A 20,026-nucleotide genomic window follows, 5' to 3' on the forward strand; every position below is an offset into this window, starting at 1 on the left:
TGATGGTAAGGTAATATCTATGATAGTTAGGTTATATCTATAGCAGTAAGGTTATATCTATAGTAGGTATATCTATAGCAGTAAGGTTATATCTATGATGGTAAGGTTATATGTATAGCAGTAAGGTTATATCTTTGATGGTTAGGTTATATCTATAGCAGTACGGTATATATATGATGGTAAGGTAATATCTATGATGGTTATGGTATATCTATAGCAGTAAGGGTATATCTATAGCAGTAAGGTTATATCTATAGCAGTAAGTATATCTATGATGGTAAGGTTAGTATGGTATAGCCCTAAGTTATATCTTTGATGGTAAGGTTATATCTATAGCTGTAAGGTTATATTCTATAGCAGTAAGGTTATATCTATGATGGTAATGTAATATCTATGATGGTAGGTATATCTATAGCGGTAAGGTTATATCTATAGCATAAGGTTATATCTATGATGGTTAGGTTATATCTATGATGTTAGGTTAGTATCTCTAGCAGTAAGGTTATATCTATGATGGTAATGTTATATCTATAGCGTACCGGTTATATCTATAGCAGTAAGGTTATATCTATAGCAGTAAGGTTATATTTATGATGGTAAGGTTATATCTATAGCGGTTAGGTTATATCTATAGCACTAAGGTTATATCTATAGCGGTAAGGGTTATATCTATAGCAGTAAGGTTATGTCTATAGCGGTTAGGTTATATCTATGATGGTAATGTTATATCTATAGTGCGTTAGGTTATATCTATAGCACTAAGGTTATATCTAGAGCGGTAAGGTTATATCTATCGCAGTAAGGTTATGTCTATAGCAGAGTTAAGGTTTGTCTATAGTAAGGTAGGTTATATCTATAGCAGTAAGGTTATATCTATAGCAGTAAGGTTTATATCTATAGCGTAAAGGTTATGTCTATAGCATTAAGGTTATATCTATAGCAGTAAGGTTATATATATAGCAGTAAGGTTATATCTATAGCAGTAAGTTATGTCTATAGCAGTAAGGTTATATCTAGAGCAGTAAGGTTATAATCTATAGCAGTAATGGTTATTTCTATAGCAGTAAGGTTATATATATCGCAGTAAGGTTATATTATAGCAGTAAGGTTATATCTATAGCAGTAAGGTTATATCTATAGCAGTAAGGTTATAGTCTATATCAGTAAGCTTATATCTATAGCAGTAAGGTTATATCTATAGCAGTAAGGTTATATCTATGATGGTTAGGTTATATCTATAGCAGTAAGGTTATATCTATAGCAGTAAGTTATATTCTATAGCAGTAAGGTATATCTATAGCAGTAAAGGTTATATCTATGATGGTAAGGTTATATGTATAGCGTAAGGTTATATCTTTGATGGTTAGGTTATATCTAAGGAGTCAGGATTAAGGTTATATCTATGATGGTTATATCTATAGCAGTAAGGTTATATCTTTAGCAGTAAGGTTATATCTATAGCGGTAAGGTTATATCTATAGCAGTAAGGTTATATATAATAGCAGTAAGGTTATATCTATAGCAGTAAGGTTGATATCTATAGCAGTAAGGTTATATCTATAGGCAGTAAGGTTATACTCTATAGCAGTAAGGTTATATCTATAGCAGTAAGGTTATATCTATGATGGTAAGGGTAGTATGTATAGCAGTAAGGTTATATCTTTGATGGTTAGGTTATCTATAGGCAGTAGGTTATATATAATGATGGTAAGGTAATATCTATGATGGTTAGGTTATATCTATAGCAGTAAGGTTATATCTATAGCAGTAAGGTTATATCTATGATGGTAAGGTTATATGTATAGCGTAAGGTTATATCTTTGATGGTTAGGTTATATCTATAGCAGTAAGGTTATATATATGATGGTAAGGTAATATCTATGATGGTTAGGTTATATCTATAGCAGTAAGGTTATATCTATAGCAGTAAGGTTATATCTATGGCAGTAAGGTTATATCTATGATGGTAAGGTTATATGTATAGCAGTAAGGTTATATCTTTGATGGTTAGGTTATATCTATAGCAGTAAGGTTATATATATGATGGTAAGGTAATATCTATGATGGTTAGGTATATCTATAGCAGTAAGGTTATATCTATAGCAGTAAGGTTATATCTATAGCAGTAAGGTTATATCTATAGCAGTAAGGTTATATCTATAGCAGTAAGCTTATATCTATAGCAGTAAGGTTATGTCTATAGCAGTAAGGTTATATCTATGATGGTTAGGTTATATCTATAGCAGTAAGTGTATATCTATAGCAGTAAGGTTATATCTATAGCAGTAAGGTTATATCTATGATGGTAAGGTTATATGTATAGCAGTAAGGTTATATCTTTGATGGTTAGGTTATATCTATAGCAGTAAGGTTATATATATGATGGTAAGGGTAATATCTATGATGGTTAGGTTATATCTATAGCAGTAAGGTTATATCTATAGCAGTAAGGTTATATCTATAGGCAGTAAGGTTATATCTATAGCGTAAGGTTATATCTATGATGGTAAGGTTATATGTATAGCAGTAAGGTTATATCTTTGATGGTTAGGTTATATCTATAGCAGTAAGGTTATATATATGATGGTAAGGTAATATCTATGATGGTTAGGTTATATCTATAGCAGTAAGGTTATATCTATAGCAGTAAGGTTATATCTATAGCAGTAGGGTTATATCTATGATGGTAAGGTTATATGTATAGCAGTAAGTTTATATATTGATGGTAAGGTATATCTATAGCTGAAGGTTATAATCTATAGCAGTAAGGTATATCTGTGATGGTAATGTAATATCTATGATGGTTCGGTTATATCTATAGCAGTAAGGTTATATCTATAGCGGTAAGGTTATATCTATAGCAGTAAGGTATATCTATAGCAGTAAGGTTATATCTATGATGGTTAGGTATATCTATGATGGTAAGTTATATCTATAGCCAGTAAGGTTATATCTGTGATGGTAATGTTACTATCTATAGCAGTAAGGTTATATCTTAGCAGTAAGGTTATATCTATAGCAGTAAGGTTATATCTATAGCAGTAAGGTTATATCTATGATGCTAATGTTATATCTATAGCGGTTAGGTTATATCTATAGAGGTTAGGTTAATCTATGATGGTAATGTTATATCTATAGCGGTTAGGTTATATCTATAGCAGTAAGGTTATATCTATAGCAGTAAGGTATATCTATAGCGGTAAGGTTATATCTATAGCAGTAAGGTTATATCTATGATGGTAAGGTTTTATCTATAGCAGTAAGGTTATATCTATAGCAGTAAGGTTATATATATAGCAGTAAGGTTATATATATAGCAGTAATGTTATATCTATAGCAGTTAGGTTATATCTATAGCAGTAAGGTTATATCTATAGCAGTAAGGTTATATCTATAGCGGTAAGGTTTTATCTATGATGGTAAGGTTTTATCTATAGCAGTAAGGTTATATCTATGATGGTTAGGTTTTATCTATGATGGTAATGTTATATCTATGATGGTTAGGTTTTATCTATGATGGTAATGTTATATCTATAGCGGTAAGGTTATATCTATGATGGTAAGGTTATATCTATAGCAGTAAGGTTATATCTATAGCGGTTAGGTTATATCTATAGCAGTAGGTTATATCTATAGCAGTAAGGTTATATCTATAGCAGTAAGGTTATATCTATAGCAGTAAGGTTATATCTATAGCAGTAAGGTTATATCTATAGCGGTTAGGTTATATCTATAGCAGTAAGGTTATATCTATGATGGTAATGTTATATCTATAGCGGTAAGGTTATGTATATAGCAGTAAGGTTATATCTTTAGCAGTTAGGTTATATCTATAGCGGTAAGGTTATATCTATAGCAGTAAGGTTATATCTATAGCAGTAAGGTTATATCTATAGCAGTAAGGTTATATCTATAGCAGTAAGGTTATATCTATAGCAGTAAGGTTATATCTATAGCAGTAAGTTTATATCTATAGCAGTAAGGTTATATCTATAGCGGTTAGGTTATATCTATAGCAGTAAGGTTATATCTATAGCAGTAAGGTTATATCTATGATGGTAAGGTTATATCTATAGCGGTAAGGTTATATCTATAGCAGTTAGGTTATATCTATAGCAGTAAGGTTATATCTATGATGGTTAGGTTATATCTATAGCGGTTAGGTTATATCTATAGCAGTAAGGTTTTATCTATAGCAGTAAGGTTATATCTATAGCGGTTAGGTTATATCTATAGCGGTTAGGTTATATCTATAGCAGTAAGGTTATGTCTATAGCAGCAAGGTTTTATCTATGATGGATCAAGGAAGAGTTGTGTCTATGACGACAGACCATTCTGTTATAAATAGTTTCCTATGACGGTAAGGATCTATAACAGAATGTTTCTATGACTGTATGGTTCTGTCTATGATGGTGAGGTTCTATCTACAGTACCAGTCAAACATTTGGACACACCTACTCATTCAAGGGTTATGACAATACGCTTTTATGATGTGAGAACCATACTGTCAAAGATATAACTTTAATATCATAGATATAACTTTAATATCATAGATATAACCCTGCCATCATAGATTGAACCTTATTGTCCTTATTGTTCTATCTATGACAATAAGGTTCAATCTATGATGGCAGTGTTCTATCTATAATATTAAGGTTATATATTTGATGGTAGGTTTCTATCTATGACAGTACTCTACTGGTAGGGCTTGATCTATGATGGTAAGGTTATGTGATGGATCAAGAAGGTAGGATTATATTTATGACAGTGTGGTTCTGTGAAAGATCAAGATGGTTGGGTTCTATCTAACAGAAAGGTTATATGATGTTAGTGTTTAATCTATGATGTCAGGCTTCTATCTATCTTTGATGGTAATGTTCTATGACGGATCAAGACGGTAGGGAACTGTCTATAACTGAAGGATTCAATTATGGATTAAGACGATAGGGTTCTATCTATGACAGTAGGGTTCTATCTAAAATGGTAAGTTTATCTATGGCAGTAGGTTTTTATCTATGACGGTACTGTTCTATATATTACTGTAAGGATCTATCTATGATGGTAGGGTTCTATCGATGAAGGAAAGTTGTATCTACAACAGAATGGTTCAATGACGGTAAGGTTCTATATATTATGTAAGGTTCTACTATAACAGAAATGTTCTATCTTTGACGTTAAGCTTTTACAGTGCATACGAAAACCTTAGTCACAGATATAACTTCACCTTGTCTTGATCTTTCATAGAACCTTACCTTCACAGATAAAACCCTAACATAATACATAGAACCCTACCATCACAGATAGAACCTTACCGTCAGATAGGACCCTAGAGTAATAGATAGAACCCTACCATCGAAAATAGAGCCTTAACATCACAGATAGAACCCCACCGTCATAGACAAAACCTTAGTCACAGATATAACTTCACCTTGTCTTGAGCTTTCATAGAACCTTACCTTCACAGACAGAACCCTAACATAATACATAGAACCCTACATCACAAATAGAATTTGACCATCATAGCTAGAACCCTAGAGTAAAAGATCTTTACCATCATAGATAGAACCCATCATCATAGACAGAACCCTACCATCATAGATAGGACCCTAGAGTAATAGATAGAACCCTACCATCAAAAATAGAACCCTACCGTCATAGACAAAACCTTAGTCACAGATATAACGTCACCTTGTCTTGATCTTTCATAGAACCACACTGTCATTGATAGAACCTTACCTTCACAGATAGAACCCTAACAGCATACATAGAACCATATCATCACATATAGAATTTTACCATCATAGACAGAACCCTAGAGGCATAGATCCTTACCATCATACATAGAACTGTACCATCATAGATACAACCCTACCGTCTTGATCCATCATTGAACCCTATCATCATAGAGAGAACCCTACGTCATATATTGAACCTTAACATCATAGATAGAACCTTGTCTTGATCTTTCATAGAACCATACCGTCATTGATAGAACCCTATCTTCTTGAGCCGTCATGGAACCCTACCATCATAGATGACGGTAAGGTTCTATCTGTGCCGGTGAGGTTCCATCTATGACGGTTAGGATCTATAACAGAAAGGTTTTTACTGTGGTAAGGTTCTATCTGTGACGGTAAGGATCTATAACAGAAAGGTTTTACTGTGGTAAGGTTTTATCTATAATGTTAGGGTTCTATCTATAACAGATTGGTTAGAAGATAAAAACCTTACACTATAAAACGTTTATATTATAGATCCTTACCGTCACAGATAGAACCCTACTGTTATAGACAGAACCCTTAAACGGTGTCCTGACACTGTGGTCACTAAAGATCCCATAGCACTTATTGTAAGAGTAGCTGTGTTAACCCTGGTGTCCTGGCTAAATTCTGGCCCTCATACCATCATGGCCACCTAATCATCCCCAGCATTGAAATCTATTATGAATGTATTGTAATGTTTTTCAAATGTATAACTGCCTTATTTCTGCTGGACTCCAGAAAGAGTAGCTGCAGCCTTGACAGGAACTAACGGGGATCCATAATAAACCCAGGAAGAGTAGCTGCTGCCTTGGCAAGGAACTAACAGGGATCCATAATAAATTCAAATACAAAACAACCGACATGTTCGTGAGAGTCTCAGCTTTCGATGGTGGGGTCATACAGACGTTTTCATGAGAAGACCGATTTTCGGGATGTCTCCTAGTCTGACGAACACCACTGTAGCTCTGTAACCTTTCACCACAGATGGGATGTCTCCTAGTCTGATGAACACCACTGTAGCTCTGTAACCTTTCACCACAGATGGGATGTCTCTTAGTCTGATGAACACCACTGTAGCTCTGTAACCTTTCACTACAGATGGATGGCTCCTAGTCTGATGAACACCACTGTAGCTCTGTTACCTTCACCACAGATGGGATGGCTCCTAGTCTGATGAACACCACTGTAGCTCTGTAACCTTTCACCACAGATGGGATGTCTCCTAGTCTGATGAACACCACTGTAGGTCTGTAGCTCTGCCACTTTCCTCCGACATCAGAGGATGCGGTGGATTGAGATGCAAACCCATGCAAAAGACCGATATCTTTATCTTAAACTGATGGATTTGTGCTATTTAGATCGGGGGTCCATTAAGCTGACGGTGTCCTCTGTGTGTCTCTCCCTGTAGATAGGAAACATCAGGCCAGAGACAGAGATCAGATGGTACAAAGACGGAATGGAGATTGAAGAGGATGATGCTGATTACAAGAAGATCGAGATGAAGGACGTAGTGCTGATCTTCAACATTGGAAAGGTCAGGAAGTTGCAGTGGGGGGGGGGGGGGGGGTGGACAGACGGTGGAGAAGACCTGGGTCACATAATGTCCTCTACTTCCAAACTACTCAAGGTGCCTCTGATGTAGCTTGTCCGTATAATAGACCTAGAACTAATGTGCAAGCTCCACCTGCCCTGCATGCTGGTCAAGCTAAATGTATCACAGCTCAAGTATTTGCCATCCAACAGGCTATGTATTTAACCCAGGTCTGGTGTTGTGAAGGGTTCAGTTAACTTTTGAAGAGCATTTGCTTCTAACCCAGCTATGCTACGCTATACAATATGCTATCAGTCTGACGCCTACCATAACTACTGTATGCTAACGGCCTACATTTACAGCCTACTATACTGTCCCTCCCTGACACACAGACTCTTACATGATGACATTTTGCTTATATCATGTCATACCAGACACTCGTACGCTGTCAGTCAGCAGACAGTTGGAATAATAGGACTGATGTCTATGGTTGTCACTCTCAGTATATTAGATGTGAACATGTGCTGTTTGGGGATGCTTCCAAAAAAAGAGCTATTTTATTATGACACTAATGACTAAACCAGGGCTGTCCAACCCTCTTCCTGGAGATCTACTGTCCTGTAGGTTATCAGCCCGACCCTCTTCCTGGAGATCTACCATCCTGTGGGTTTTCAGTCCAACCCTAATTTAGCACATCTGATTGTACTAATTAGCTGCTCAACAAGATCTTAACTAGCTGAATCAGATGTGCTAAATTAGGGCTGGACTGAAAACCTACAGGACAGTAGATCTCCAGGAAGAGGGTTGGACAGCCTTGCTGTAAACCTTATTGACAGTGAATATGTTCACTTTGTGAACGTAGCAAATGTCTATGATGTAGTTTCACTTATGTATCAAACTCTCTTCAACATGTATGCCCATATATCATAAATATATGGAAGTTCCATGAGCTGAATTTAAATAGTTAAAACATGATCTGCATTCAGTCCCAGTGCATTGGCATTAGACATGATATTCTGTTCAAATTAAGGGAAAATAATGGAGGTACAAAGAAATGTCTTATCGTCACATTGAATGCCGAGTCTCAAAGTGCAACAATGGCCATTCAGATGTCAGTGTGTGAGAGAAGGGTGGAGCCAGTGCCAGAGCATGGGTCAGAGGAGAGGTACACCTCCACCACCACTCCCCTAGAGGGCGCTACAGCTGCAGCTATAGGCTGCTACATTAACCTGCTTATCTTGTAATCCGCAGTGGGTTGCGGTTAAAACAGACACTGAATCTGAGGACTGGGGAGAAAATTGCAACAGCAGGCGTCATGGAGGCACCACCAAGACACAACGTCTGGACTGATACTTTATTTAAAGCCACAAGTCACGCCACTGTCTGTTCACCTATCAGCTCGCAGCATCTTGGCAGGAGAAAAGCTTTGTCTTTTCGGGACTACAAGTTTCTCTGTGTGATCTGCATTCTGTCTGCTATCTATGTCAGCAGAACTCAGGCCACATCCCAGACGGCACCCTATTCCCTATGTACACTACCATTCAAAAGTTTGGGGTCACTTAGAAATGTCCTTGTTTTAGAAAGAAAAGCACATTTGTTCATTAAAATAACATCAAATTGATCAGAAGTACAGTGTAGATATTGTTAATGTTGTAAATGACTATTGTAGCTGGAAACAGCAGATTTTTTATGGAATATCTACATAGGCGTACAGAGGCCCATTATCAGCAACCATCACTCCTGTGTTCCAATGGCACGTTGTGTTAGCTAATCCAAGTTTATCATTTTAAAAAGGCTAATTGATCATTAGAAAACCCTTTTGCAATTATGTTAGCACAACTGAAAACTGTTGTTCTTATTAAAACTAGCTTTCTTTAGACTAGTTGAGTATCTGGAGCATCAAATTGGTGGGTTCGATTACAGGCTCAAAATGGCCAGAAACAAAGACCTTTCTTCTGAAACTTGTCAGTCAGTCTGTTCTTGTTGTGAGAAATTAAGGCTATTTCATGCGAGAAATTGCCAAGAAACTGAAGATCTCGTGCAACGCTGTGTACTACTCCCTTCATAGAGCAGCGCAAACTGGCTCTAACCAGAATTTAAAAGAGGAGGCCCCGGTGCACAACTGAGCAAGAGGACAAGTACATTAGAGTGTCTAGTTTGAGAAACAGATGCCTTCAAGTCCTCAACTGGCAGCTTCATTAAATAGTACCCGCAAAACACCAGTCTCAATGTCAACAGTGAAGAGTGACTCCGGGATGCTGGCCTTCTAGGCAAAAAAAAAGCCTAGAAAAGCCATTAAAAATCTGCCGTTTCCAGCTACAATAGTCACTTACAACATTAACAATGTTTAGACTGTATTTCTGATCAATTTTATGTTATTTTAATGGACAAAATTTGCTTTTCTTTCAAAAACAAGGACATTTCTAAGTGACCCCAAACTTTGAAAGGTAGTGTACATTTGGGCATTACTTTTAGCCAGAACTATGAGATTGTATAGGGAATAGGGTGTGATTTGGGACAGAGGCTCAGATTGCGTCTGTAACTGATGAGGGCTGGTTGAGTGTGTTTCCAGGTCTCTGACGGTCCTACTCTCTGACTCTAACCCTGTTCCAGTTGTCCAAGAAGGATGCAGGCGTGTACGAGGTGAAGCTAAAGGATGCCAGAGGAAAAGACAAGAGCATGTTCAACCTGACTGAAGCAGGTACTGAGACACCTCTACTGTGTTCTAGAACAACCTATGTCACGTATATACTGTGTTCTAGAACACCTCTGTCACAGCTCTACTGTGTTCTAGAACACCTCTCTCATGGCTCTACTGTTTTCTAGAACAACCTATGTCATGTATATACTGTGTTCTAGAACACCTCTCTCATGGCTCTACTGTTTTCTAGAACAGGGTCTCCCAAACTCAGTCCTGTGGCCCCCCCTGGGTGCTTTGGTTTTGCCCTAGCACTACACAGCTGATTAAATATCACCCTGAAGATGAGTTGGTTATTTGAATCATCTTCTGTATGGGGGAGTTTTGCTAAAAGCCCTGAAGCTCAATCTGAACATTAACACTTGTCGCTTGCGGTACGGTTTTTGGAAGCATAAGGACCTTATATTTCATATGAGAGAAATAAATAAATCAAGGTTAAACTGATACACACTTGATAGGGTTAGGCAGTGCGTCATTTGAGACAGATCCTGCCGGAACAGGATCTGGCTCTTCTCTGTTTTGGACTGTTTCAGTACGGCACTCATTTGCCCTGGTCTGGTACCTCTCCTGACATGATGTTACAATGTAAAAATTCCAATAAAAGCGATCAGTGTTAATTCGAGTTGCCTCTTCTGTAATTCTCCTGCCCCCTAAAAAACGTAATGTGAAAATATGCCTGATATTCTAAGAATTGATTGGTGTTGGGCCGGCCCAGGTTTATGCTTTGTGCAACACTATAGCCTAGAGACAGACCAGTGTGTGGCCATTGCTGTGGTGTAACACTGTAGCCTAGAGACAGACCAGTGTGTGGCCATTGCTGTGGTGTAACACTGTAGCCTAGAGACAGACCAGTGTGTGGCCATTGCTGTGGTGCAACACTGTAGCCTAGAGACAGACCAGTGTGTGGCCCTTGCTGTGGTGTAACACTGTTGCCTAGTGACAGACCAGTGTGTGGTCATTGCTGTGGTGTAACACTGTAGCCTAGAGATAGACCAGTGTGTGGCCATTGCTGTGGTGAGAGAGAGAAGCACAACTGAATATCTCACATAACTAGAGTTACTGAAATGAAATCATTCAGATTACTACACCAGGAGTAGGCCTGTAATTTAGCCAGAGAGGATCAATAGCTTTTTTCCTTTTTTCCATTTATTTTTAAATAGCCTAGCTGTGTGTAGCCCGATCAGAGGGCATGACTACAGTCGGGAAAGTGCGGCAAATTTATCAGTGAACAACGTGCAGCCAAAACAGGACATTTGCAATATTTCAAATACAATCGCAGGAAAACACAAGTTGGAAAGCAAATGGCTCCTTCTGAAAAGAGAAGACTAATCTGTCTGTAGGCTACCAAACTATGTTATCCAAATAGGCCCATTCAGCAAACAGCATTGTTTTACAAAGTAAAACCAGAGAGATATAGGCTTTTGGCAGAAGCGCATCAGCCATTTCCGGTGAGTGAGCTGTGTATCATTGGGTGAGTCAGTGAAACTGGAAAGCTTTGTTAGGACTACAATTTCCTGGTCATATTGTACAATATGTCTCTCCTCCACACACCTAGGCCTAAGCTATTGGTGAATTCAAGACAAAGTCGTTTTTATTGATCTCAGTTTGTTAGTGTCAAATTAGCCTGTCATTTCGATCTTTTGTGCAGTATTAAAAAAGACTCAGTCATGTAAAATTATGTAGAATTGTATGAAATGAGTTTATAAAAGGCCACATTTTTCCCGGTCCCTAGGCTACGAAACATTTTCCACGTGTACAACTTCTGAAAGCGCCTCTACTCTCTACTGCTCTATTCCACTACGCAAAAGCCAAAATAATGCATTCTTTATTAAAGCTCTGCATGGTCAACCCGACGTCTACAGTGGCCGTACAGAATTTACTGCGATGCGGTATCTGCAGAAGTCAGAGCATTCATTCATATTTCTTGCACTTCTGTTGTGAAGTAAGTTGTCAAGCAAGTGAGTTTTTGTTTATACAGGACCTCCCGCCCCCACCTACTGTCAACCAATCATGTAAATGTGGGGCTATACAGAACTATACTGAGCCCTCCGGATTGTTACAAAATTTGGGAGGCGCAAGGCATCGCAGTACAGAGCTCAAGTTGGCCTCCACAAGCCTCCGGTGGCTCTGCATCACACCCTCTGTACGGAGCCTCCGGACCACATTGTTGGATAAAGCATAAATATGCTATTATAGAGGTGCTTTTTTTCATGCGTTCCGGTACCTCAGAGCCGCCCAGGTCACCCCCCTCTCGGCTCAATTTTAGTATAGTGGAAGTGTAGTTTCTAGGATGGAGTCACCCATAGCTGTATGGATCTGTGTGTGAGAGTAACCCTGGAAGTATAGCAGAAGCGTAGTTTCTAGGATGGAGTCACCCACAGCTGTATGGATCTGTGTTTAAGAGTATCCCTGGAAGTGTAGTTCCTAGGATGGAGTCACCCATAGCTGTATGGATCTGTGTGTAAGAGTATCCCTGGAAGTGTAGTTCCTTGGATGGAGTCACCCATAGCTGTATGGATATGTGTGTAAGAGTATCCCTGGAAGTGTAGTTTCTAGGATGGAGTCAACCATAGCTGTATGGATCTGTGTGTAAGAGTATCCCTGGAAGTGTAGTTCCTAGGATGGAGACACCCATAGCTGTATGGATCTCTTTGCAAGAGTAACCCTGGAAGTATAGTGGAAGTGTAGTTTCTAGGATGGAGTCACCCATAGCTGTATGGATCTGTGTAAAACTGCTACAGTAAGTGTATTTTGTATTTATTTGAAGGATTCTTTCTCACTGATGAAAGATGCATAAAATCAAATGTTTTTTGTCACACGCGCCGAATACAACAGGTGTAGACCTTACAGTAAAATGCTTACTTACAAGCCCTTAACCAACAATGCAGTTTTAAGAAAAATACCCCCCCAAAATAAGAAATAAAAGTAACAAATAATTCAAGAGCAGCAATAAAATAACAATAGGGAGACTATATACAGGGGGTACTGGTACAGTCAATGTGGAGGCTATATACAGGGGGTACCGGTACAGAGTCAATGTGGAGGCTATATACAGGGGGTACCGGTACAGAGTCAATGTGGAGGCTATATACAGAGGTACCGGTACAGAGTCAATGTGGAGGCTATATACAGGGGTACCGGTACAAAGTCAATGTGGAGGCTATATACAGGGGTACAGAGTCAATGTGGAGGCTATATACAGGGGGTACCGGTACCGGGTCAATGTGGAGGCTATATACAGGGGGTACCGGTACAGAGTCAATGTGGAGGCTATATACAGGGGGTACCGGTACAGAGTCAGAGGTAATATATACATGTAGGTAGAGTTATTAAAGTGACTATGCATAGATAATAACAGAGAGTAGCGGCAGCATAAAAGAAGGGGGGGAGGGGCAATGCAAATAGTCTGGGTAGCCATTTGATTAGATGTTCAGGAGTCTTATGGCTTGGGGGTAGAAGCCTTTTGGACCTAGACTTGGCGCTCTGGTACCGCTTGGCGTGCGGTAGCAGAGAGAACAGTCTATGACTGGGGTGGCTGGAGGGCCATATGTTTCATAAGCAGTATCGCAAGCGATGATTATTGACATTTCTAAACGTTAAAACACAGAGTCGGGATTGTAGTTCACATGAGGTAGTCATGGGCAAACTAATGGCTGGAAACTATAGAGAGAAGGCAGAATGCCGCCTGGAGCTTGAGAGCTAGGTACCACTGTGTTCTAGAACACCTCTGTCATGGCTCTACTGTGTTCTAGAACACCTCTGTCATGGTTTCACTGTGTTCTACTATGTTCTAGAACATCTCTGTCATGGTTTGACTGTGTTCTACTGTGTTCTAGAACACCTCTGTCATGTTTCCATTGTGTCTTAGAACACCTCTGTCATGGCTCTACTGTGTTCTAGAACACCTTTGCCATGGCTTTACTGTGTTCTAGAACACCTCTGTCATGGTTTCACTGTGTTCTACTGTGTTCTAGAACACCTCTGTCATGGTTTCACTGTGTTCTACTGTGTTCTAGAATACCTCTGTCATGGCTCTACTGTGTTCTAGAACACCTATGTATCTCTCCAAGGTAAAACGTTGTCCACTACTGTGACTATGGTTGACTACTAGTAATGACTGTAATCTGTTCCAGGTTACCAAACGGTGCTAAACGAACTGTTCAGGGTGATTGGTGAGTCTGATCATCTACATGTTATTAAACAGATACACTGCATGTGGAACATTGTGTTCTATAAACCGGGTGGTTCGACCCCTTAATGCTGATTGGCTGAAGGCCGTGGTATATCAGACCATATACCACGGGTATGACCCAAAAATATTTGTACTGTTCTAATTACATTGGTAACCAGTTTATACCACACACTCTTGTTCCTTATTGCTCAAGTATACAATATGATTGAATAATGAACAATTAAGTTTATTATCCTGTCTGCGTTGTCTCCTCCAGCCAACTCATCTACTGAGATCAGTGTGAAGAGTACAGAACATGGTATCGTCCTCTACTCCTTGATCACCCATCACATGGAGGAACTCCAAGTCGGCTGGCAGCACAAGTAAGACTCTGGACCCAATGTCTCCCTACCCTCACCCTACCACATACCATACCTAACCCTCCACATACCATACCTAACCCTACCACATACCATACCTAACCCTACCACATGGAGGAGCTGGAAAATACTATCACTGAGTGTCTCCATAGCCCCCTACTGTCCTACCTAGTGTCTCCCTACCCTAACCCTACAACATGGAGGAGCTGGAAGTGGGCAGGCTGTAAAATACTATCACTGCACTACTTAGTGGCTCCCAAGCACCCTACTCCACTACCTAGTGGCTCCCTACTGTACTACCTAGTGTCTCCATAGCTCCCTACTGTACTACCTAGTGTCTACATAGCCCCCTACTCCACTACCTAGTGTCTCCATAGCCCCCTACTCCACTACCTAGTGTCTACATAGCCCCCTACTCCACTACCTAGTGGCTCCCTACTGTACTACCTAGTGGCTCCATAGCTCCCTACTCCACTACCTAGTGGCTCCATAGCTCCCTACTGCACTACCTAGTGTCTCCATAGCTCCCTACTGCACTACCTAGTGTCTCCATAGCCCCCTACTCCACTACCTAGTGTCTACATAGCCCCCTACTCCACTACCTAGTGGCTCCCTACTGTACTACCTAGTGTCTCCATAGCTCCCTACTGTACTACCTAGTGGCTCCATAGCTCCCTACTGTACTACCTAGTGGCTCCATAGCTCCCTACTGTACTACCTAGTGGCTCCATAGCCCCCTACTGTACTACCTAGTGTCTCCATAGCTCCCTACTGTACTACCTAGTGGCTCCATAGCTCCCTACTCCACTACCTAGTGGCTCCATAGCTCCCTACTGTACTACCTAGTGGCTCCCTACTGTACTACCTAGTGTCTCCATAGCTCCCTACTGTACTACCTAGTGGCTCCATAGCCCCCTACTCCACTACCTAGTGGCTCCATAGCTCCCTACTGTACTACCTAGTGTCTCCATAGCCCCCTACTGTACTACCTAGTGTCTCCATAGCTCCCTACTGTACTACCTAGTGGCTCCATAGCTCCCTACTCCACTACCTAGTGGCTCCATAGCCCCCTACTCCACTACCTAGTGGCTCCATAGCTCCCTACTCCACTACCTAGTGGCTCCCTACTCCACTACCTAGTGGCTCCATAGCTCCCTACTCCACTACCTAGTGTCTCCATAGCCCCCTACTCCACTACCTAGTGGCTCCCTACTCCACTACCTAGTGTCTCCATAGCTCCCTACTGTACTACCTAGTGTCTCCATAGCTCCCTACTCCACTACCTAGTGGCTCCATAGCTCCCTACTGTACTACCTAGTGTCTCCATAGCTCCCTACTGTACTACCTAGTGGCTCCCTACTGTACTACCTAGTGTCTCCATAGCCCCCTACTCCACTACCTAGTGTCTCCATAGCCCCCTACTCCACTACCTAGTGGCTCCCTATTCCACTACCTAGTGGCTCCATAGCTCCCTACTCCACTACCTAGTGGCTCCCTACTCCACTACCTAGTGTCTCCATAGCTCCCTACTGCACTACCTAGTGTCTCCATAGCCCCCTACTCCACTACCTAGTGGCTCCCTACTCCACTACCTAGTGGCTCCCTACTGTACTACCTAGTGTCTCCATAGCCCCCTACTCCACTACCTAGTGGCTCCCTATTCCACTACCTAGTGTCTCCATAGCTCCCTACTGCACTACCTAGTGTCTCCATAGCCCCCTACTCCACTACCTAGTGGCTCCCTACTCCACTACCTAGTGTCTCCATAGCTCCCTACTGTACTACCTAGTGTCTCCATAGCTCCCTACTGTACTACCTAGTGTCTCCATAGCCCCCTACTCCACTACCTAGTGGCTCCATAGCTCCCTATTCCACTACCTAGTGTCTCCATAGCTCCCTACTCCACTACCTAGTGGCTCCCTACTGTACTACCTAGTGGCTCCATAGCCCCCTACTCCACTACCTAGTGTCTCCATAGCTCCCTACTCCACTACCTAGTGGCTCCCTACTCCACTACCTAGTGTCTCCATAGCTCCCTACTGTACTACCTAGTGTCTCCATAGCTCCCTACTCCACTACCTAGTGTCTCCATAGCTCCCTACTGTACTACCTAGTGTCTCCATAGAACCCTACTGTACTACCTAGTGTCTCCATAGCTCCCTACTGTACTACCTAGTGGCTCCATAGCTCCCTACTGTACTACCTAGTGGCTCCATAGCTCCCTACTGTACTACCTAGTGGCCCCCTATTCCACTACCTAGTGTCTCCATAGCTCCCTACTCCACTACCTAGTGGCTCCATAGCTCCCTACTCCACTACCTAGTGGCTCCATAGCCCCCTACTCCACTACCTAGTGGCTCCATAGCTCCCTACTGTACTACCTAGTGTCTACATAGCCCCCTACTCCACTACCTAGTGTCTCCATAGCCCCCTACTCCACTACCTAGTGTCTACATAGCCCCCTACTCCACTACCTAGTGGCTCCCTACTGTACTACCTAGTGGCTCCATAGCTCCCTACTCCACTACCTAGTGGCTCCATAGCTCCCTACTGCACTACCTAGTGTCTCCATAGCTCCCTACTGCACTACCTAGTGTCTCCATAGCCCCCTACTCCACTACCTAGTGTCTACATAGCCCCCTACTCCACTACCTAGTGGCTCCCTACTGTACTACCTAGTGTCTCCATAGCTCCCTACTGTACTACCTAGTGGCTCCATAGCTCCCTACTGTACTACCTAGTGGCTCCATAGCTCCCTACTGTACTACCTAGTGGCTCCATAGCCCCCTACTGTACTACCTAGTGTCTCCATAGCTCCCTACTGTACTACCTAGTGGCTCCATAGCTCCCTACTCCACTACCTAGTGGCTCCATAGCTCCCTACTGTACTACCTAGTGGCTCCCTACTGTACTACCTAGTGTCTCCATAGCTCCCTACTGTACTACCTAGTGGCTCCATAGCCCCCTACTCCACTACCTAGTGGCTCCATAGCTCCCTACTGTACTACCTAGTGTCTCCATAGCCCCCTACTGTACTACCTAGTGTCTCCATAGCTCCCTACTGTACTACCTAGTGGCTCCATAGCTCCCTACTCCACTACCTAGTGGCTCCATAGCCCCCTACTCCACTACCTAGTGGCTCCATAGCTCCCTACTCCACTACCTAGTGGCTCCCTACTCCACTACCTAGTGGCTCCATAGCTCCCTACTCCACTACCTAGTGTCTCCATAGCCCCCTACTCCACTACCTAGTGGCTCCCTACTCCACTACCTAGTGTCTCCATAGCTCCCTACTGTACTACCTAGTGTCTCCATAGCTCCCTACTCCACTACCTAGTGGCTCCATAGCTCCCTACTGTACTACCTAGTGTCTCCATAGCTCCCTACTGTACTACCTAGTGGCTCCCTACTGTACTACCTAGTGTCTCCATAGCCCCCTACTCCACTACCTAGTGTCTCCATAGCCCCCTACTCCACTACCTAGTGGCTCCCTATTCCACTACCTAGTGGCTCCATAGCTCCCTACTCCACTACCTAGTGGCTCCCTACTCCACTACCTAGTGTCTCCATAGCTCCCTACTGCACTACCTAGTGTCTCCATAGCCCCCTACTCCACTACCTAGTGGCTCCCTACTCCACTACCTAGTGGCTCCCTACTGTACTACCTAGTGTCTCCATAGCCCCCTACTCCACTACCTAGTGGCTCCCTATTCCACTACCTAGTGTCTCCATAGCTCCCTACTGCACTACCTAGTGTCTCCATAGCCCCCTACTCCACTACCTAGTGGCTCCCTACTCCACTACCTAGTGTCTCCATAGCTCCCTACTGTACTACCTAGTGTCTCCATAGCCCCCTACTCCACTACCTAGTGGCTCCATAGCTCCCTATTCCACTACCTAGTGTCTCCATAGCTCCCTACTCCACTACCTAGTGGCTCCCTACTGTACTACCTAGTGGCTCCATAGCCCCCTACTCCACTACCTAGTGTCTCCATAGCTCCCTACTCCACTACCTAGTGGCTCCCTACTCCACTACCTAGTGTCTCCATAGAACCCTACTGTACTACCTAGTGTCTCCATAGCTCCCTACTGTACTACCTAGTGGCTCCATAGCTCCCTACTGTACTACCTAGTGGCTCCATAGCTCCCTACTGTACTACCTAGTGGCCCCCTATTCCACTACCTAGTGTCTCCATAGCTCCCTACTCCACTACCTAGTGGCTCCATAGCTCCCTACTCCACTACCTAGTGGCTCCATAGCCCCCTACTCCACTACCTAGTGGCTCCATAGCTCCCTACTGTACTACCTAGTGGCTCCCTACTCCACTACCTAGTGGCTCCATAGCCCCCTATTCCACTACCTAGTGTCTCCATAGCTCCCTACTCCACTACCTAGTGGCTCCATAGCTCCCTACTGTACTACCTAGTGGCTCCATAGCTCCCTACTGTACTACCTAGTGTCTCCATAGCCCCCTACTCCACTACCTAGTGGCTCCATAGCTCCCTACTGTACTACCTAGTGTCTCCATAGCCCCCTACTGTACTACCTAGTGGCTCCATAGCTCCCTACTCCACTACCTAGTGGCTCCATAGCTCCCTACTGTACTACCTAGTGGCTCCCTACTGTACTACCTAGTGTCTCCATAGCTCCCTACTGTACTACCTAGTGGCTCCATAGCTCCCTACTCCACTACCTAGTGTCTCCATAGCCCCCTACTCCACTACCTAGTGTCTACATAGCTCCCTACTCCACTACCTAGTGGCTCCATAGCTCCCTACTGTACTACCTAGTGTCTCCATAGCTCCCTACTCCACTACCTAGTGGCTCCCTACTCCACTACCTAGTGGCTCCATAGCTCCCTACTGTACTACCTAGTGTCTCCATAGCTCCCTACTCCACTACCTAGTGGCTCCATAGCTCCCTACTCCACTACCTAGTGGCTCCCTACTGTACTACCTAGTGTCTCCATAGCACCCTACTGTACTACCTAGTGTCTCCATAGCCCCCTACTCCACTACCTAGTGGCTCCATAGCTCCCTACTGTACTACCTAGTGTCTCCATAGCTCCCTACTCCACTACCTAGTGGCTCCATAGCTCCCTACTCCACTACCTAGTGGCTCCATAGCTCCCTACTCCACTACCTAGTGGCTCCATAGCTCCCTACTGTACTACCTAGTGGCTCCCTACTGTACTACCTAGTGTCTCCATAGCCCCCTACTCCACTACCTAGTGGCTCCATAGCTCCCTACTGTACTACCTAGTGTCTCCATAGCCCCCTACTGTACTACCTAGTGGCTCCATAGCTCCCTACTGTACTACCTAGTGTCTCCATAGCCCCCTACTGTACTACCTAGTGTCTCCATAGCTCCCTACTGTACTACCTAGTGGCTCCCTACTCCACTACCTAGTGGCTCCATAGCTCCCTACTGTACTACCTAGTGTCTCCATAGCCCCCTACTGTACTACCTAGTGGCTCCCTACT

The 20,026-nt window shown here is 42.5% G+C and overlaps 1 protein-coding gene across 2 annotated transcripts in view; it reads left to right on the plus strand.

Annotated features, from left to right (window-relative positions):
- The window catches only part of myom1a (myomesin 1a (skelemin)), a 111,097-nt gene that overhangs the window by 80,825 nt on the left and 10,246 nt on the right, over nt 1-20,026 (plus strand). For both annotated transcript variants that reach the window (XM_029726668.1, XM_029726669.1), the window contains 4 exons: nt 7,171-7,296; nt 9,907-9,994; nt 14,125-14,163; nt 14,440-14,545. In XM_029726668.1, coding sequence (XP_029582528.1) covers nt 7,171-7,296; nt 9,907-9,994; nt 14,125-14,163; nt 14,440-14,545 — 359 coding nt within the window. The remainder of the gene's footprint in view (nt 1-7,170; nt 7,297-9,906; nt 9,995-14,124; nt 14,164-14,439; nt 14,546-20,026) is intronic.

The sequence above is a fragment of the Salmo trutta genome, chromosome 31, assembly GCF_901001165.1.
Source record: "Salmo trutta chromosome 31, fSalTru1.1, whole genome shotgun sequence".
Classification (NCBI taxonomy): domain Eukaryota; kingdom Metazoa; phylum Chordata; class Actinopteri; order Salmoniformes; family Salmonidae; genus Salmo; species Salmo trutta.